The sequence below is a fragment of the Arachis stenosperma genome, chromosome 9, assembly GCF_014773155.1.
Source record: "Arachis stenosperma cultivar V10309 chromosome 9, arast.V10309.gnm1.PFL2, whole genome shotgun sequence".
Lineage (NCBI taxonomy): Eukaryota > Viridiplantae > Streptophyta > Magnoliopsida > Fabales > Fabaceae > Arachis > Arachis stenosperma.
In genome coordinates this window covers 105,445,238-105,466,640 of record NC_080385.1, presented here as the reverse complement: position 1 = coordinate 105,466,640, position 21,403 = coordinate 105,445,238, and the positions used below count along the sequence as shown (strand labels likewise).

At 35.8% G+C, this 21,403-nt stretch overlaps 2 protein-coding genes across 5 annotated transcripts; one reads left to right on the top strand and one right to left on the bottom strand.

Moving 5' to 3' along the window:
- Window positions 1-1,602: 1,602 nt before the first annotated feature.
- On the bottom strand, window positions 1,603-21,042 carry LOC130948203 (uncharacterized). 3 transcript variants are annotated; one of them, XM_057876915.1, is made up of 5 exons: window positions 20,867-21,042; window positions 20,730-20,751; window positions 20,433-20,649; window positions 12,607-12,658; window positions 1,603-2,043 (listed from the first exon to the last, which is right to left on the bottom strand). In XM_057876915.1, the coding sequence occupies exons 1-5, from the start codon at window positions 20,937-20,939 to the stop codon at window positions 1,961-1,963; spliced, it is 447 nt and encodes a 148-aa protein (XP_057732898.1). In that variant the 5' UTR covers window positions 20,940-21,042; the 3' UTR covers window positions 1,603-1,960. The 3 variants fall into 3 exon arrangements, with proteins under 3 accessions (XP_057732898.1, XP_057732900.1, XP_057732899.1); XM_057876917.1 differs by lacking the exon at window positions 1,603-2,043 and adding an exon at window positions 11,702-12,168; XM_057876916.1 differs by lacking the exons at window positions 1,603-2,043; window positions 12,607-12,658 and adding an exon at window positions 19,892-20,128.
- LOC130948202 (metal-nicotianamine transporter YSL1) lies at window positions 16,452-19,588 on the top strand. Of its 2 annotated transcripts, none has more exons than XM_057876914.1 (6): window positions 16,452-16,842; window positions 17,186-17,358; window positions 17,675-17,769; window positions 17,999-18,133; window positions 18,229-18,542; window positions 18,660-19,588. In XM_057876914.1, exons 1-6 carry the CDS (start codon window positions 16,452-16,454, stop codon window positions 19,586-19,588), a joined length of 2,037 nt encoding a protein of 678 aa, XP_057732897.1. The 2 variants fall into 2 exon arrangements, with proteins under 2 accessions (XP_057732897.1, XP_057732896.1); XM_057876913.1 differs by having other exon boundaries at window positions 18,657-19,588.
- Window positions 21,043-21,403: the final 361 nt, after the last annotated feature.

The following is a 21,403-nucleotide window of genomic DNA, read 5'->3' as shown; positions in this document are numbered from 1 at the left end:
TGAAGATCTTAAGACACATGAATGAATGCATGCAATTGACACCAAACTTAAGATGTGACACTAGACTCAAGCAAGAAACATCAAATATTTTTGGTTTTTATGATTTTGTAAAATTTTTTTGTGATTTTCGAAAATTAAGTGAAAAAGATATCAAAATTCTTAATGAGAATTCCAGGAATCAGTGCAATGCTAGTCTAAGACTCCGGTCCAGGAATTAGACATGGCTTCACAGCCAGCCAAGCTTTCAAAGAAAGCTTCGGTCCAAAATACTAGACATGGCCAAAGGCCAGCCAAGCCTTAGCAGATCACTGCTCCAAAAGCAAGATCAACAAGCTCTTGTGATAATAAGTTGAAACCTCGGTCCAATGAAATTAGACATGGCTTTACAGCCAGCCAGATTTCAGCAAATCATCATGAAACTCTAGAATTCATCTTCAAGAATTTCGAAAAAAATAAATGCCTAATCTAAGCAACAAGATGAACCGTCAGTTGTCCATACACAAAAACAATCCCCGGCAACGGCGCCAAAAACTTGGTGCACGAAATTGTGATCAATACTTTCTAATACACAAATAATCCCTAGTAATGGCTCCAAAGACTTGGTGCTCAATACCATGGCATAAACACAACTTCGCACAACTAACCAGCAAGTGCACTGGGTCGTCCAAGTAATACCTTACGTGAGTAAGGGTCGATCCCACGGAGATTGGTGGTATGAAGCAAGCTATGGTCACCTTGTAGATCTCAGTCAGGCAGACTCAATTGGGTATAGTGATAAACGAATAAAGCATAAAGATAAAGATAGAGATACTTATGTATATCATTGGTGTAAGAGCTTCAGACAAGCGTATGAAGATGCCTTCCCTTCCGTCTCTCTGCTTTCCTACTGTCTTCATCCAATCCTTCTTACTCCTTTCCATGGCAAGCTTGTGTAGGGTTTCACCGTTGTCAGTGGCTACCTCCCATCCTCTCATTGAAAGCGATTGCATATGCCCTGTCACGGTCATAGCGGAATTCATCTGTCGGTTCTCAATCAGGCCGGAATAGAATCCAGTGATTCTTTTGCGTCTGTCACTAACGCCCCGCCCTCAGGAGTTTGAAGCACGTCACAGTCATTCAATCATTGAATCCTACTCAGAATACCACAGACAAGGTTAGACCTTCCGGATTCTCTTGAATGCCGCCATCAGTTCTCGCCTATACCACGAAGATTCCGGTTAAAGAATCCAAGAGATATTCACTAAGCCTCAAATGCTTGTAGAACAAGAATGGTTGTCAGTCACCTTGTTCATAGGTGAGAATGATGATGAGTGTCATGGATCATCACATTCATCAAGTTGAAGAACAAGTGATATCTTGGACAAAGAACAAGCGGAATTGAATAGAAGAACAATAGTAATTGCATTAATACTCGAGGTACAGCAGAGCTCCACACCTTAATCTATGGTGTGTAGAAACTCCACCGTTGAAAATACATAAGAACAAGGTCTAGGCATGGCCGAATGGCCAGCCTCCCAAAAGAGGGTTCAATCATAAAAACATGATCAAAAGATTCCCAGATGTATCTCAAATACAATAGTAAAAGGTCCTATATATAGAAAACTAGTAGCCTAAGGTGTACAAAGATGAGTAAATGACATAAAAATCCACTTCCGGGCCCACTTGGTGTGTGCTTGGGCTGAGCAAATGAAGCATTTTCGTGTAGAGACTCCTCTTGGAGTTAAACGCCAGCTTTTATGCCAGTTTGGGCGTTTAACTCCCATTTAGGTGCCAGTTCCGGCGTTTAACGCTGGGATTTCGTGAGGTGACTTTGAACGCCGATTTGGGCCAGCAAATCTTGGGCAAAGTATGGACTATCATATATTGCTGGAAAGCCCAGGATGTCTACTTTCCAACGCCATTGAGAGCGCGCCAATTGGGCTTCTGTAGCTCCAGAAAATCCACTTCGAGTGCAGGGAGGTCAGAATCCAACAGCATCTGCAGTCCTTTTGAGTCTCTGGATCAGATTTTTGCTCAGATCCCTCAATTTCAGCCAGAAAATACCTGAAATCACAGAAAAACACACAAACTCATAGTAAAGTCCAGAAAAGTGAATTTTAACTAAAAACTAATAAAAATATAATAAAAACTAACTAAAAGATACTAAAAACATACTAAAAACAATGCCAAAAAGCGTACAAATTATCCGCTCATCACCCGGCCACCCTGACGACATAGGGTAAACAGAGTATCAAGTCTCAACCTGGAGCACGTGGTGGCTAGCCACTGCTACTACCCAGGAAAACTCGTATCTCAGATAGTGGAAGTGCAAATCACAATTATCAATAATTCAACATAAACATGCATGAATTCTCATCCATGGATCAACATCCATATCAGCCATTCGGCTCACGGTTAAATCCATAACCAGCCAATATTCCTAGCATACACAGCTATTCCAGCTCACGGTTCAATCCAGAACCAGCCAATTCATGAACAATTACGGCCCTTCGGCCAATGGCATAACAAGCACTTCCACCACCATCCTCCATATCTCACATAATCATCAATGATCCTCATTGATCATTCATTTTTCCCTTGCTTCACTCGCAAGTTACCACATTTACTAGCCCTTCTTCTCATAGCTAGACATATCATAATGATTTAAGACATAAGTGGTGAGATCGGAGGCTTAGAAGTATGAGATTTGGCTTTTAAAACTCAAAAATCAACTTTGAATGAAAACAGGGCCACGCGTACGCGCACTCCACGCGCACACGCGGATGGCGTCGAAAACTCATCGACGCGCAAGCGTCATGCACGCTAACGCGTGGATTAAAAATTTGCCAATCGACGCGCACGCGTCAACCACGCGCATGCGCGGGTGTTCTCGTACCCCAGGCACAACACTGGCACAGTTCTGGCATAACTCTCTGGAAAATGGCTGGGCATTGGGTGCAGCACAATCGGCGCGCCCGCGCACATCACGCGCACGCGTGGGTGGCGCTTTCTGGAAGATCGGCACGTACGCGCCAGGTGCGCCCACGCGCAAGGGGTCATTCTGCTAAAAATTTTCTAAGTTAAAAGCTGCAGAATTCATAGATTTAAACCCCTATCTTCCAATGGACATAACTTCCTCATTTTAAATCATTTTTCACCCGTCCTTCGAACGGCATGGACATCCCAGATCCACTTTCATTTCTAAACAGATTTGGTACAAAACAGAGATCCGTAGTCCAAGTTATATTCCGCCAAAGTATGCCCAAAAACCATAATTTTCATACAAGACCACCAAGTGCCATTTTCAAAACAAGCCATTTTCAACTCTTTTCAAAATCAATCAAAACATGCCAATTTCATCCCTTTTCTTTGAAATCAATCAAAATATATCAAATTCAACATCAAGCCTCCTCAACTCACACATTGACACTTTACCACAATATACAAAATCACTATCTCATCATTTTAACCCACTTCACCCAAGTGGCTCAAACCCAAACACATTGACATATCATATACTCTTCCTCATGCCAATTTTCAACAACACCAATTCCAATTAACCATCATTATACATAATCAATATCATATTCACCATCAACATGATTCAACCCACAATTCAACCATAACCAATCATCAAGCATATATCACAACATGCATACTTCTCATACATCATACCATTAAGGCATCAATAATCATCATCACATATATGACCACATCATATATCTCAATCATTTAACAACATCAACCATTCAATGCCTATCTTAGGGCCTCTAGCCTAAGTATTTCCTACCACATTACATATTAGATACGGGAAACCGAAACCATACCTTAGCCGATTTCCCAAGCTCAACCGGAGCACTTCCAAACCACTTATCCACAAGCTCTCAAGGCCTCAAAACCTCCAAGAACAGATTTTTCACCACCAAACCCTTTCCAAGCTTTTCAATATCACCAATCATGCTCCAATATTCACATATATACAACCTAAGCCACAATCATCATACCCATACACAACATCTCAATATCCAAACATCATAAAACCACAAATCACACTATTCTAAGGTCCAAGGAGACAAGATTAACCTTCTCTTTCAAGAGAGTTGGGTCCTATAACATCAAAAAACCCAAAATCTCAACATTTCACCCATGAAACTCGAAAATAAGGGCTGGAATTTCGAACAGAAACTTGTGGCTTACCTCAAGATTGATTATATGGGTTTTGTAGAGCTCTCCGCGGTGAACGCGTGGCCACAAACGGAGCGGTAATCGGAGCTCTAGATCAAAAGTTATGGTGGTTTGAAGATCAACCAAGGGAGAGAACTTGAGAGAGTGTTCTTCCTCCCTTTCTCTCAATTTTCAGCGTGTTTTTTAGTGTTGTGAGGAGAGAGAGTGCTGAAAACTAGGGTTTTGGTTTAGTTATGTTGGGCCAAGGGCCCACTTTGGGTCCGGTTGGCCCAGTTTGGCCCGTTCGGTCCAATCTTGGTCCGAATTCTATAAAATTGGTACCAAAATTCTCGTCTTAGTCTCCTCTATCACATTTAGCCATAAAAATCACATTTTAGGCTTTCTAGAATAAATTCTCATTTATGGGTTAATTAGCCGTTAATTAACCGGGTTTTACAATTATCATGACTTGGCTCCATAGGTAATCAACACAAGGAGGAGGTGATATGTATTTTCATGACTATCACTTAGCTATGAGTTCGATGAGAGAAAGAGGACGGTGACTGACTCTACATTTTGGCCTATAACTTTGTTGGTGCATTCTCCTTTGATGCGTAAAGGTTCAAAGGAGGGTTTTATACTTTTAACTTCTATTCTTGTGCATGAAAATGGTGATTCTAGTCATGTTTGCATATTCTTTTTTGAAGAAAACTTACTCTTTCATTGCTTGCGCGGTATGTGAAATTTCTTATATGTTTGCTTTTGCTTTTTTGTATTTTTGGAAGAGTCATTATTGGTAAACCACAATTTTACAGTAAATTTTGGATTGAAATGGGTAGATTTTATCAACTTATCTTACATTTATTCACTGAAATAGTACAGTTTTGTAAATTTCTCCCAATTGTGCTTAATAATGAAAAACATGATTTTTATGCTTAAAAAAATTATGACATTTAATTCACTTCAGTTCCATTTGATGCCTTGATGTATTTGTTGAGTGATTTCAGGCTTAAAAGGCAAGGATGGCTTGAAGAAGTGGAGAAAAAGGATGCAAAAATGGAGAATTCATGAAGAAATGAAGATTGGAGTTTCTCATGGCCATGCGTACGCATGAATTTCAAGTTGCGTATACGCATGCCTTATGTGTACGCATGAATCTCAAGTTGCGCCGTATGCATGGCAGATGCGTACGCATGGCTGTCAGCACGTGATTTATTTTTGAAGTATATGATGCAAGACTCAAGAAGGATCAAAGAGAGATCCGTAAGTAGAGTTTTATGTCATGTTTTAGGTTAGATTTTTAGAGAGAAAAGCTCTTTCTTCTCTTTAGAATTTAGGGTTTTAGGTTTAGTTTTTCCGTTAGTTTAGGTTTTAATTCTTGTTTTAGGATAGATTTGCTTATATTTCCTTGAATTAATGTCTTAATTTTCTTGGTCTTACTTGTTAGGTTCTCTAATTTTGGTTGATTTTGATTTATGACGTCTCTTGTTAATTCTATTTTCTTTTAATACAATTTGATATTTTATGTTTTCTTAATACTTGTTTGAGTTATTATTATTATTTTCTTGTATTTGGTAGTTTTAGATTTTATTATTCTTGCAATTTATTATGCTTTTCTTTTATGCACACCAAGTATTTAATAAAAAGCTTAGTTTGTCTTTAGAGTAGAATTTTAGCACTCTTGGCCTAGGTTAAAGAATTGGGTGATCTTGAGTCATTATGTCTACTTGGATCGATAATGTGGGGGGGTCTTTGTTAGTTAAATTGGCACCCATTGACGCTAATCTTCTACCCCTAATATGAAGAGGTACTTGGAAGAAACACTTGCCCAATTGATCATGTTTCAAAAATCTGGAGTTAAACACATAACTCAGGAGTAAATTATGTGAGCGGATATTCTCTCTAAGCTAGCTAGCACAAAGTCAGGAGTCAATAATAAAAATCTGATCCAGGAAATCCTACAACCACCTTCAGTAGCGAAGAAAGTCGATAAACCGGACTCATTGACGATCTCCAACATGAATTTGGGATGGATGACCCACATTATCGAATATTTAAAATTCGATATCCTTCCCAGAGAAGAAAGAGAAGCAAAGAGGTTAATAAGGAAAGCTCATAATTATACTCTAGTTCACAATGTCCTCTAAGGAAGAGGAATATCTACTCCCTTGCTAAAAGTGTGTTCCGACCTTAAGGATAGAAAAGTCTTAAATAAAATCCACAGTGGTATCTGTGAAAATAATCTAGGGGCAAAATCACTGGCAAAGAAAGTGCTATGAGATGGCTTCTACTGGCCGACCTTGAAGTAAGATGCGACTGATTTCATTAAGAAATATCGACGTTGTCAGCTTTATGATAATTTCCATATAGCACCACCAGCTCTCGGGTAAGCAAAATACCTCATAATACGGATCAATTACTTCACTAAGTGGATTGAAGCAGGTCTCCTAGCGTCCATCACATCTCAACAAAGTCGAAAATTCTTTTACAAAAATATTATCACGAGGTTTGGAGTTTCATTTTCCATTACCACTGACAATGGTACTCAATTTACCGACTTAACATTTCAAAGCTTGGTGGCAAGCCTACAAATTAAACATCAATTCACATCAGTATAACTCCCCCAAGCCAATGGACAAGTAGAAGCTACAAAAAAAGTCATATTGGTGAGGCTCAAGAGAAGACTACAAGATATAAAGGGAGCATGGGCTGAAGAACTCTCCTAAGTTCTATGGACATATCGAACAACTCTTCAATCCACGATGGGAGAACCTCCATTCCGACTTGCATATAGTATGGAAGGGATAATCCTTATTGAGGTCAATGAAAAAAGTCCAAAGGTAAGATTCTACAACAATATTGACAATATTTAGGCCGACAAAAAAAGCTTGACCTCCTTCCAAAAGTTCAAGAACAAGCTCAGATAAGAGAGGAGGCACCAAAACAAAGAATGGCAACTAGGAACAACAAGAAAAGTCATAAGAAGGAATTTCGCCACAAACGACCTCATCCTAATCTAAAATGACATTAAAGTGCAGAAGTCGGGTAAAAGAAAACTGGCAGCCAACCAGAAAGGTCCTTACAAGATTACTGAAGTCTTAGAGAAAAAAAGTTACTACAAAGTGTCTGACATCAAGGGAGACAAGTTTTCCAGGTCGTGACATGCTTGTACTATAAAAAGATACCACAACAAATCTTGCTTCCTAGTGTACTCTTTTTCCCGACTTCATAATTTTTTTTCAAGATGATTTTCCTGAAAAGGATTTTAACAAGGTATTATAGGAAGAGCTAAGAGTTAGGATAACTTAAAACTCTTGGTAGCAACCAGTAAATACTTGTAAATCGTTTGAATAAATAATATATTTCCTTTTCACAAACTTTTTAATTCTTTTAATAACAAACCTCTTAAGGTCGGACAAACAAGATAAAAAGGCTTCGGACTTTGCCTTTGAACAAGTCCTTTAAAATAGCTCGGGCAAAACAAGTTGTATCGTATACAAGGATGACAACCTTGAAAAAATTAGAAATGGGAGGGAATAAGCATATAATCCCTTCACCTAAGGCGCAAATTCATGTTCGACAAAGTGCAAAAATCACGGGCCGAGCTTTAAAATGGTCGCTTGGATAAAGCGATGAGGTTCGAGTTGGTGTCCAATGGTTATAATATGACCTGACAACTTAAAACAACACGAACTCATGAGTTGAATGAAATCAAGTAAAAAATAATTGTATGTTCTGATAGATTCAGATTAAAAACAAGTCGTATAAAATTCCATCACTATAGAAACAACTCGAGTCAAACAAAGCATTGAAAGGCTTCATGAAAAATCAACCTTAATAATATGACTTGACCATCCGACCCACTTGAACTGCTTGAGCCCGACTTCATAAAGTTTGACCTCGAGTAGGGGCACAATTGACAAGGTGACGAAGTCCAATGGCTACAAAGATGATTTGATACTTTAGAGGGACCCAACTTAAACAAGTTGTACTTAAAACAGGTCGTAGAGTTTTAAAACAACTCGGATCTAAAATTAGTTGCATAAAATCAATCATTAAATAAACCTTATAACTACTCACATCAAACGAGATAGACGAGGTTGTACTAGTGAAATAATGTTTTAAAGAAAATGATTTGTGCCCAAACAAATTATATGCAATCAAAATACTTTCAAAAATGATTTGTATATAAACATGTCACTAAGTCAAGTTGAAACCAATTCAAGAAAAATGACTTGACCAAAAAATAATACGTGTAAGGAAATCAAGTCGTTTAGAAATGACTTGTAAAGAACCTTTCTAAATTCAAATACTATATTATAAAAATGATACAAGAATCCTAAAAATATTAAGTATAAAAAGGCAAAGTAATTGCAACAAAGTACTATAAAAGCCTGAAAAAGGGCAAAACAGTATCAACAAGTTACAAAATAAATTGTTCATAAGACACACAAATCGGGCCATCAAAATAAAGATGAAAATGACTAAGAGGCAGCTTCAGTATCGGTAGAGTGAGCGATGTCCTTCTTGGGCTGAGGAGCTCCCATATCAGCATCCTGAGCGACCTCTTCACCAGGAGCAACTTGTACGACCTTTTCAGCAGAAGTCGGAGGAGGGACCTCTTCGACGGCTAGGGTAGAAGTTTTCAGATTTTGAGGAGTTGGAGCGATTTCATCATCCTTTGGAATTGAGATAATCTCACCACCAACCACGATTTTTTTGAGATCAATGGCAGAGATATCAACTCCTGGAGAAATTACCTAAAATTGGGCCTTTAAATTTTCTACAGGCTCATCCATGCCCTTAACAATAGATCCTTCCAACTGCTCATGTTGACCCTTCAACTCCTTTAACTCAGACATCAACTCAAGCTTCTCTCCGTAGACTCAAGTATAGCTCTCCTTTGCTTTCTTCTTCAAATCCTCCGCCTTGTCAAGCTTGGTGTCAGAATCTTTAACCATCACCCTCATCATAGAAGCATCCGACTTAAAAGTGTTCCTCTTAGCCTCCCACATGTTTTTGGTCTTTTTTTAGCTCATCCACCTCCTTTCAAAGGTCGGCCTCTTCTTTCTGCGTAGCATTGAGGGAGGTTTGGCAAAGCTTTTTCAGAAGAGTAGTACAAATGATAGTAGTTCAGATCCCTCCCTTAGCCATCATTTCAATATTTTTCTTAACAGCAACATCATCCATAACTATAGAGCTCCCAGGGAGAATATACTCTTCGCTGCAAGCAACAACATCAAATCCTTGGTCGTACATGCTGTCATATTTGTTGGAGGGTGTTTTGCGCTTATGACCAATACCCGAACTTGTAGAGGAGGGGCAGGTTGTGCTAACTTCCCAACTGGGGAAAAGGTTGGAACCGGCTGAGGAGAGGAAGTCCCAAGGTCACCTGACTTGCTAGCCTTTTTCAACTTAGCATGACAACCAACCTCGTTTCTTCTTGTCTGCCTTAGCTTATTATAATGGCCGAAGCCACTAGTAATTTTTTCTATTAAGAAAAACAAGACTTAACAACCAATTACTAAATTCATAGAAAATTTTCTACAAAACAAACATATTTACCTAGCTTGATCTGAACATAACTCGATTTTGCTAGCAAAAATTATTTTTGTGTCTAAATGAGAAGATCGGCCCTAACTCTTTTAGAATAAGGTCACAATATTCTGCTCTAACTCATCAGGATCATCAAAATTGTATTTAAGGACTACAGACACCTCTTTCCAGTACAAACAATATAGGGTTAATGTTCAAATTCGTCCCTGAAAGATCACGCGATCTTCATTTTCATCCCCGAATGATTTTTTAATCAAATTAGTCCCTCAAAGATAAGCTATTAGTCAAATTAGTCCTTCCGTCAATTGGATGATGACGTGTCACGTTAAGTGACACGTGGCATGATGACGTGGCACACCACGTGACAGGTCAGTGTCACTTGACATATAAAAAAAATTTTCTATTAGTCAAAATAGTCCTTGAAAGTCCAGACGTAAGTCATTTTCATCCCTCAAATTTTAAAAATTAGTCAAACTAGTCCTTATATAATTTTTTTATTTTTTCTTTATAAAATTATCTCTCTCTTTTAATTCTTCTCAAAATCTCTCTTATTCTTTTCTATTCTAAAACCTTTTTTGTTACATTACTACATTTTGCTGGAATATATATATACTCAAAATTAAAATGTATGTATTTATTAACCTAAACAAAGTTATATGCTCAAAATCAAAATTTATGTATGTTAACCTAAACAAAGTTATACCACTATTTTTTTTCTACTACATCTTTTTTTTTTTCATTACGGTATTACTTATATATAGGAGGTAATGGTAGTGATACTTAGAGTCAAAATTCAAGAAGATCCACAAATTTTGCTTCAATTCCAAACTTTACAAAATATTGAAAATTTGTTGGTTTATTATTATTATTATTATAAATGAATTGCTTCTTAAGCGTAATACGTGCAAACATCATAATAAATTTTTGTGTGTTTCGTATGTTTGAGATAGATTATATAATTTTTCTTTTAATTTCACAAATTAATGAGATAAAATGAAATAGGAAATATTATACCTAAGCATAATACAGACTACTCTGCACTAGTACATTATATAAATAGATATGTTTCGTATTAAAATAAAATTCCTTTTGTTTTAAATGAAATATTTAAAAAATTATATTAGAATATTAAGATTCAAAAAGTGATTCCATAAACCAGTTTTTCAATTATTGAGTTTTACTATATAAATTAAATAATAATAAAAATTATAATTTTAAAAAATTTAAAAGATTTAAAATTTAAAATAATTACTATATTATTTACTAAAATTTAAAATATTAAATTTTTAAATATATAATCAACAATAATTTGATAAACTCATTTAAATAAAAAAATTCACATAAAAATTACAATTTGTATAAAAATTTAATTATTTTTATTATTTTATGTAAAGAGAATTTTTTTTATTAATGTTTAAAAAATAATATTAAAATTAGTAGTATAGAAAAATATTATAAATTTAATATTATAAAAAAAATTATATAAGGACTAGTTTAACTAATTTTTAAAATTTGAGGGATGAAAATGACTTACATCTGGATTTTCAAGGACTATTTTGACTAATAAAAAAATTTTTATATGTTAAGTGACACGTGGCATGCCACGTGTCATTGACCTGTTACGTGGCGTGCCACGTGTTACTGACCTACCACGTGGCGTGTCACGTCATCATGCCATGTGGCACTTAACGTTACACATCATCATCCAATTGACGAAAGGATTAATTTGACTAACAGTTTATCTTTCAGGGACTAATTTGATTTAAAAAATCATTCGAAGATAAAAATGAAGATCGCATGATCTTTCAGGGACGAAATTGAACATTAACCCAAACAATATATATATATATATATATATATATATATATATATATAAAGGTCGAGCACCTGCAGTAGGAAAGACTTTAAAATAATAGTTCTTGAAATCATGAAAAGAATCCTCAAATATAGAAAATACCTTTTTACCTATAATAGTTCAGAAAGAGGCTCATTGTTGTTTCTTAGAGCTAAAAAGTTTTGTTAACTGAAAGAGGTAGAAAAAGATCTTAAGCAACATGGGAAGGTCGAGCTCACAACTAACCAACTAGTACACTTTTATAAAACCGCAAGAGTTGGAGTGAAGCTAGGTTGGGGCAACTTTAGAAGCCAACAAAACATCCATTTCAAAGTCGGTAAAAGGAAGTCATACTCCTAACCTAGTGAAAAGGCACTCATACATGAAGAGAAACTGCTCATCTGACTTGTTTTAACGGGTATAGCAAATCTTCTCTTCGAGATCAGGAGCTTCTAATACATACTTTTCTTCCTCCTCCTATCCCATACAAATTTTATGCTTAAGTCAGAACTCTTCCAATATTTTTCTATCAACTACAGACACAGTAGTTAGTATTGTGCTATCTACCTAGTCTAAATCAGTAGTAATGTTTGAAGGCAATTTGCACTACTGACCGAGACATATAGAAGATATACCTAGCAAAAAGGAAAATAAAACAACTAAGTTAGTACAAGTCAGACAACGCTATAAATCGGACAAATAAAAAAAATTATACATCATCGTGAGAACCTATCTTTTGTACCTTTAAACAACAACAATGACTAAAAGAAAGGCCTACATCAATAAAGCGTTAAATGGCACCATTGTAGCCATAACAATTATACCATTTAGGAAAAAATAAACCCCTTACTCATAAGACATATTTTCAAATCAAGATACACAAATATATTCCTAGCAAGTGACATTCTTGAAAACTCTTGAAACAAAATCTACAAAATGACTACAAAATCATTCAACTTTGCAAAATCAAAAAGCATCTCTAGCAAACTCTGAAATCACCGAAGAGATTCAAAATACCATAACAATCAACAAAACTACAAGATTGTGGATGGTAAAAAGAAGTAGAAACTAACCTTTGATGATGAATAAGATAGCGCATGACGAAATCCTGGAAAGAAACAACCACTAGAGAATACAAGAAGCAACATCGAAGGTGAGATCACCAAAAACAAGAATTGACAGTGATGGAAATGCTGAAGATAAGAACAATAGAAATAGTTTTCTTGGAAGAGATTTTGCGAAATGAGAAAACAAAAAAGAGGAAGAGTTAGGTTTATATAATAATAAAGGCAAAAAAAGGTAAAAATACTCACTTTAAACGATGGTGCATGGTTACCGAAAAAAATATGCTAGCAGTTACAGAATAAAAAAAAGTTACGAAAACGTTACAATAGCTCGAATCACGTCAAGTACTCGACCTCTACAAGGGCCAATCACGTCAGATTTTCTGACCAGATTAAATCGAAAAGTCCACGTGAAAGACCTACTCGCACCTTTAGCTTGGTCTAATAGCCAACTTGATTGAATTCTTAAATCTGACTTACAGAAACTCGACTTCAAGTAAGGGTACTGTTTATGACCCATTTTAAGTGCCATGACCAAAATGATTGAAGCCCAATTAACACTCTACAAATACCAATGTGCATATCTACATTACGGCCTACCCGACCTCACAGAAGTTGAACACGGTGATACGGGCCTAGCCCTACTTATTTAAATAAGTAACTAACTCTTTCTCTCCTATTACTCTAGAAAGGAGATCTCAATAACTTTTCTAATAAAAGTGAATAATTATCCACTATCAAAGGTGGAACCACTTCATAAAGTGATTATTGGTTCACCCATAACTATAAATATCATGGCACTCTCAGGTATTTTTTGAATTCCAATTTACTAAAATCCTGCCTAAAAACTTTGCTAACTTAAGTATTAGAGTCCATTGCAGCTTTCCCCGCCATTTTCTCCAGAGTGCTCGGACAACATCATCCTACTGAGGAAACGAAGAGCATCTCATTCTAAAAAAAAAATCTGGACCTTACATTTAGGCATAAATCCATCTATTTCAGGTAACCCTCAGAATACTATATATATACCCCTAACTTAGAGCATAGATGTTATAATATCAAGCATAGAAATTTTCAGTGGCAGAATAATAATACAGAGAAGTTTCAAGAGGTCAAAAATAATATTAATGTATCATGTACTAGTAGTTTTATTTAGAGAAAATTTGCGAATCATTAGATAAAGAAATTAATTTTTCGTAAAGACAATTGTGACGAGTTTTATCTGCCCAAAGGTAATTTGTCTAAATGTACTTTTTCATATCAAAAGTAATTGTCTAATGGTTTCTTTTCATAAAAGAGTAATTAAACGATCGATATTTTCAGTTAGAACATTTGATTTGATGGATTTTTTATTCCATAACAATTGTTTTAAGAAAATTATTTCGTTATTTGGACTACAAAATTTCATATTATTTTAAAAATAATAAAAAGAGAAATAGTAATGATAAAATATTTAAACGAGTGGATTAATTTGTTTTTATGTTTAAGAATGACAAATAGAAAGGTGGTCATGACTCATGAGTTTGGAGTTTCCAACCGTTTTAATTGATTAATATAACAAAACGGCAGTGTAAATTCGCAAATATTTTTGCTAATTTTTCTGCCCTGTTCCCTCATGGCATTGTGCTCTGAATCAAGTACAATAAAGAATTTGTCTAATTCCTTATTTTCTTTTTAGTTGAAGCCTGTCTTCATTTGCTCGTGTCAATTGTCGTAATTAACAAAAAATAGTAATGGGATTTTTATGCAACTAGCGAGGGGTGGATGTTTTACTCACATTTTTAATGAATTTTACATTTGTTAGAACTTTGTAGTATACTCTACGATGCACTGACACGAATATGAGATACGACACAATATGGGACATGTTAACATACAAATTTTAAAATAAAAAATATAAAGTATTTTTTTATAATCGTAATGATATTTTGATAATATATTGATATTAAAATATAAATTAATTTTTTTATTATTTTTAAAGTCTTATTTTATTTATATAAAATATTTTTTATTTTAATAAATAATATATACTATTTCTAAATTTATCTCAATAATATATATTAAGAATAATGCTGGACACGCTGATACGTAATAGTATTTAGGTGTGTCTAAGCGTGTCCGAAATAATTTTTTTATTTTTTATTAAAATATGGTTAGACATAGCAGACACATATGATTGTCGATAAGTGTCATGTCTAAAATGTGTCCACACATAGATACGACAACTCAACAAAATGTTCGTATTTTATAGAAATATACTCTTATTACATGATGGTAAGTATGTACTTATAACTCCGACAATTAAATGAATATTTGCCTAAAAAACAAGAATTATGGGAGATAATATACTTTAAGCATGTGTTAAGCTTTTTATTTTTAGTGTTTGGAGATCAAATCTATGCAAAACATGCGCAAGATTCTATGTAAATATAATTCAAGTTACATTCTTTATGGAACGACAGTCCTAGAAAGGGCATTCTTGAACCGATCATTATTTTAGACTCAATCTATGAAATAAACCGTAACAATAAAAAATATGAAAAAAATTACTATTCCAAAAAAGGGTAGGCAAGTCAATAGGATGGTAAAACTAGTCAAACCAATAAAGAATGAATGTGGAAAGAAGTGACATCTTTCACTAACTTAGCTACTTGCTGATTCTAACATCAACTTTTGCATGTGCATCAAATTCTTTCTGGGAAATTCTCTGGTATGTGGAGAGAAGTGACATCTTTATATGTGCGTGTGCCTGTACTACTATATATTTACATATTCCGATTCTGAATGTGGTAGAATAATTTTTTTTTTTGGGACAGGGTTTCAGTTATTAGAATAACCCTTGATTTTTTTTTTCCCTCTCAAAGTGCTACAAGGACTTCTAAATTCTTAGCATCAAAAGAAGTTGAAAAGTCTAGTTGTGCATATTGTAGCTGAGCTAAGCCCTGTCAGGTTAATTATTGGATTCAATTATTCCGTTGAAGTTTCAACCACAAGCCAACTATATAAACCATCAAGGGACCAAGTTGACTACAACTTGTTCAAACATCCACCAAATCCAACACATTTTTAATTATTATTTTCCATATATATATATATATATACACACAAAAAAAATTAAAACAAGTTTAATTGGCGTATGCTAGAGTGAAGAGATGAAGATTCTCTTCGATAGATAGTTCGATATCTATCTAAAAAAATGTGATTAAAAAATCAATTTTAAAAAGCACATATACCCATCTTCATTCTTTTCACACAAAAACTCTTTTGTCATAAAATTGTCCTTGTTAGAATGGACAAAATACAAAGACAATATTATGTCTTTATTCATTTTTTCACTTTTCTATTTGAGTGAACAAAAATTAGAAAAAAATTGTCTCTATAAATTGCTATATCTATCTTATTCTTTAAATAAGTTTATATTTCTCGATATCTGTAGATTTCTTTCTGCAGAACAAAGGCCAATAATCAGCATTATTATATTGTGCTACAGCTAGTCATAGAAAGTTACCGCGTGTCCTATTACTTAGTTAACAAAGCTCTATATATGTACAAACACCACACAAAATCCACGCAGTAGCTGTGCCTCTTCAGATAAAAATCATCTTATTAGTTCTTTAATGGTGTATTCAGAAAGCAAGGCTAATAGAGAACCAACAAAATCATCAGGGTAAGATGTAAGCTACTACACTATTCTATTCCGTTGTTTTTCAGTACTTTCTCTATGGCATTACGCCAACAACACAACAATAATATATTAAAAATAAAATAAAATCTATGGACCTATTGTATTTCACTAACCTGAGTTTACCTCTGATAGTTGAAGTTTGTACTAGGCCATATAGCTAGGACTAGAGATGATGTTTTCCCCATCAAGTGCAACGAAAATGGAAGAAGGAGAAGAGAACAAACTCGAAATCGCGAGGGACCGTGACTTCGAGGACCAGCTTCAGCTGCAAGGTGGTGCTGAGTTGCAGCCTCAGAAATGGAGTGATCAGATAACACTGAGAGGGTTGCTTGTGAGCATGATGATTGGAATAATGTACAGCATAATAGTCATGAAGCTCAACCTCACAACTGGCATGGTTCCCAACCTGAATGTCTCTGCTGCACTCCTTGCTTTTGTGTTTGTCCGGAGCTGGACGAAGGTTCTCCAAAAGGCTGGCTTTGTGTCGAAGCCCTTCAGCCGCCAAGAGAACACCATCATACAGACTTGTGCTGTTGCATGCTATAGCATTGCTATTGGAGGTAAGAGCCTACTATTCATTTTGGAATCTATCTATATCCATGTCACAAAGGTTTGACAATTTTCTACGTCAATAGCCTAAAACAACCTTATTCTTTTTCTGGGTTTGGAACCAACTATGCATATAAAAAACTCCTCCATATTATTTAATGAATTTCCTCTGCTTATGTAATTTCTAGTCAAAACTCTACCTATGTTAAACTTTTGTGCAAAGCTTCACATCACAAGATGAAAGAAGAGGGTTGTGTTAGGTTTTTAACCGCCAACTTAAAAAGCTTCATCAAATTTTTATGATTATATAATTTCCTGTCAAAATTTTGATCTATGTATGTGTGTATGTTGCAGGAGGATTTGCTTCTTATCTACTGGGATTAAACAGGAAGACTTATGAGTTGTCTGGGGTGGGAACTCCGGGTAACAGTCCAGGTGCCATTAAAGAACCGGGATTTGGTTGGATGACTGGCTTCCTTTTTGTGGTTTGCTTTGTTGGCCTTTTTGTCTTGATCCCACTCAGAAAGGTATGAGTGAGTTATGCAATACCATATTTTATATAATATTGCATCCTTTCAACATTCAAATTCTCCTTATCTTATATATTTATATACTTCATTTTGGATTACTTGCACATCATTCAAATTTCAAGACTTCTTAACGGCATGGTTGAGTATTACGAATTATGAATTTAATACATTTTATGGTTTATATACTGTCCCTCTCTATTCATATATATGGCTAACTGGTCCAGTAGGCGAAAGTTTAGTAAACTCATCCAAGTCATCAAGAGACAGATGAAAAATTACTCGGGCTTACTGCAATTTTTCCCCTTTGATGCAGATCATGATAGTTGATCTTCAATTAACATATCCAAGTGGCTTAGCAACAGCTGTTCTAATCAATGGTTTTCATACCCAGGGTGACAAAATGGCCAAGTATGGAACACATATCCGGAATTTAGTATTACTTCTTTCTAATAATAACTGATGGGGTGAGAAAATTAGTACATCAAAATCTCTGGTAAATCTAGACATAATTTGTATCCAGATACATTAATTTCTGGGTGTACTAATTTTCTCACTTTTTCAGTTATTAAATAAACAGAGAGTAATAAATTGTGAAAAAATCTAAGGCAATGATTTGATTCTTATTGTAACATTGCAGGAAGCAAGTGAGGGGGTTCATGAAATATTTTTCCATCAGTTTCTTATGGGGTTTATTTAAGTGGTTCTTCTCAGGGATAAGAGACTGTGGATTTGAACAGTTCCCTACCTTTGGATTGCAAGCTTGGAAGCAAACGTAGGATTTGTCATCAAACATGTACCAATTTCTTTGGAATGAAACATTCCACTTCCACTCAAGATGTTACTAATCTTATCGTTTTGACTTTGCAGATTCTACTTTGATTTCAGCATGACTTATGTGGGAGCAGGAATGATTTGTTCTCACCTCGTCAATGTGTCTTTGCTCCTTGGAGCTGTGCTCTCATATGGGGTCATGTACCCTTTAGTTGATAAGCTTAAAGGACAATGGTACCCTGATAATCTAGAAGAAACCAACATGAAGGGCTTATATGGCTATAAGGTTTTTCTGTCAATTGCTCTAATCCTGGGTGATGGCATATACAACTTCACCAAGATTTTAGTTGCCACAGTTAATGGCATAATTGACAAGATGAAGCACTATAAAGATCGGAACCAAAAGAACGGTGAGTGTCAAACTAATCCGTTTACACCTATATGCTTGCCCTCCTCTTTTTCCTCATATAACATCTAAAGACTAAGATATGATATCTAATGTTGAGGTCTTTTTCTCACTGCAGCAGTAGCAGCTGAGCAGCAAGGGTATCCAAATGGAAACATTAAACAGACTGAGTTGTTCCTCAAGGAGAACATTCCCATGTGGATTGGAATAGTTGGATACCTTGTTTTCACAGTCATTTCAACAATTTTGATCCCGCTTATGTTTCCCCAGCTCAAATGGTACTTTGTCGTGGTTGCTTACATTTTTGCTCCAGCTCTTGCCTTCTGTAATGCTTTGGGAGCTGGTCTCACAGACATAAACATGGCGTATAACTATGGCAAAGTTGCACTCTTTGTGATGGCAGCTTTGAGCGGGAAAGAAAATGGTGTTGTGGCGGGACTGGTGGGTTGTGGTGTCATTAAATCAGTGGTTTCAGTTTCTTGCATTCTGATGCAAGATTTCAAAACTGCTCATTACACCTTAACCTCTCCCAGAGCAATGTTCATGTGCCAAGTAATTGGCATTGCAATGGGATGTGTAACAGCTCCTCTGAGCTTCTTCTTGTACTACAAGGCATTCAATGTGGGAGACCCTAATGGAGAATTCAAGGCTCCTTATGCACTGATATACAGAAACATGGCAGTTATAGGTGTTGAAGGCTTCTCAGCATTGCCTCATCATTGCTTGCAGCTTTGCTATGCATTCTTTGCTTTTGCTGTGGCAGTAAACGTGGTGAGGGATCACTCGCCTAAAAAGATAGCAAAATGGATGCCGTTACCAATGGTAATGGCAGTGCCATTCCTAGTTGGGGCATACTTTGCAATTGACATGTTCATGGGAACTGTGATTGTGTTCTTGTGGCACAAGATTAACGACAAGAAGGCAAAGTTGATGGTTCCGGCAGCTGCTTCTGGACTAATTTGTGGGGAGGGACTTTGGACTCTTCCTGCTGCCATTCTTGCTCTTGCAAGGATCAATCCTCCAATTTGCATGAAATTTGTCCCTTCCTAGAACTCGATCAATATCAAGCAATGAATACATATATCACTCAGGCTTTCTAGTGCCATAGGAATTAGATAGCAGTTTCCAATGCACACCAAACATAGGATGCAACACATTTGGGTCAGCTATTACGGTTGGCATCAGAACACTGTGTAATACACAATTCTGTGAATTCAATGACAAAAATAAGGCCTGTATCTTGCACCCATCTCTTGCAAGTGCATCCCAACACCCCAACCAAAAATGTAAACAAGTATCAGCAAGAAAATATTGAAATAATGAGATAGATACTTAGATCAAAACAAAACTCTTGTCCATGAGGCACACATACATCTTGACAATTTAACTAATCTAAAAATGAGATGTTCCTTGCTTGCCCCACGATAAATTTTCTTACCCTAAAAATAAAGAAAGCAAGGGCTATGTATATATGTATGTATGATGTATCTATATTTTGGAAAGCAAGAGAGCGAGCTCCTCATCGGAGACATTCAATTCGACATAAACTCCCAATGACGCAGCAAGTCTTGCAGCTATTTGATGCTTACACTGAGGACACATACATTGAAACACATACTCTATTAGAGAATATTAGAATATTAGAAGCTTATAAGTATTTATTCTTTGTGGTTGGTTGTTAGTAGATAGTAGCTTAAGTATTGAGCTTAGCATTTATAATAGTAGTCAATAATCACATCTATAAATACTTTGAATCTTGTATCCTACACAATTCCAAAACACAATTCTAATACACAAACCTCTTCTCTACTGCTCTCTCTTACCTATCCTAACATACTCCAAGAAGAATAAGAAGCAATGGAATTAAAAAGAAGCGGGAAATGAAAATGCTTACAGAGAGTTGTTGGCGTCTGTTGAGAACATCGTAGAAGAAAGAATAGCAGGCGCAGAAATGATGAGGAAAACAGAGATAGTGATCTTTCTTCCTTGGGGATTCCCCTGTAACCTGAAAGACGAACCTCCCACTTGGATTCCCAGATATCCTGCTAACGCCTCTTTGATCCACGATTCTTGCGGCTCCCTCCATGTTCTTCCCAAATATAAAATGCAATCTGTGAGCATGAGGGTTTCGCAATCTTTTCAAACACAACACTTAATTGACAAGAGAAATTGAATGAATTCAATTACTTACGTCCAAAGTTGGTCATCGCTCACTGTATTCCAAAGTTCAACTTCCAACCATTAATCAAACGAACGCAAGGTCAATTCATGAGAGAGAGAGAGAGAGAGAGAGAGAGAGAGAGAGAGAGAGAGAAGGAAGCGGTTAACCTGTGCGTGTAGACTCGATTTCCTTCCACACAGTCTCTGCTACCAAACTACTTGCACTCCCACTTTCACTCATTCCAACTTCCAACTCCAACCAAAGAACACAAATGAAACAGCAAAAAGTTAATCCCAAGGTTAACGTTCAGTTACCAATATAAGTATGGTCCTCGGGCACTGAGGAAACTTTCAGAAGTCAAAGTTTGTTAGGCCTAGTTTGAATAAGGTCCGTATGAGTAAATAATTTAAATAAATTTTTTTAGAAAATAAACTTAAAGTATAAGGACTTTATTAATAGTAGCTTATAAATAAGTTATTTTGTGTTTGAATTTTTAATTATAAAAGTACTGTTCATACCCTGGCCCAATAATAAAGGTCCAAGGTCCAAATAAAAGGCCTAGTCCAGAGGATTGAGCTTTACTAAGCACCAACCTTCACACTAAGAAGTCGGTGTTAAACCCGACTTACTTCCAAGAAGTCGGGACGGAGAATAGTTGGCAGATAAGCACTCATTCAAATGAGTAACTGCCCCTAAAATCTCTC

Bases quoted from the DNA above. Each gene is read 5' to 3' on its own strand.
- LOC130948202 (XM_057876913.1), top strand. From the start codon at position 16,452: ATGATGTTTTCCCCATCAAGTGCAACGAAAATGGAAGAAGGAGAAGAG. The intron at 18,134-18,228 runs GTAGGATTTGTC...TTGACTTTGCAG, and splicing joins TTGCAAGCTTGGAAGCAAAC to ATTCTACTTTGATTTCAGCA. The intron at 18,543-18,656 runs GTGAGTGTCAAA...TTCTCACTGCAG, and splicing joins AGATCGGAACCAAAAGAACG to CAGTAGCAGCTGAGCAGCAA.
- LOC130948203 (XM_057876915.1), bottom strand. From the start codon at position 20,939: ATGAGTGAAAGTGGGAGTGCAAGTAGTTTGGTAGCAGAGACTGTGTGG. The intron at 20,752-20,866 runs GTTAACCGCTTC...TTTGGAATACAG, and splicing joins AATCGAGTCTACACGCACAG to TGAGCGATGACCAACTTTGG. The intron at 2,044-12,606 runs GTTAGTTTCTAC...CTGTGATTTCAG, and splicing joins TATCTTATTCATCATCAAAG to GTATTTTCTGGCTGAAATTG.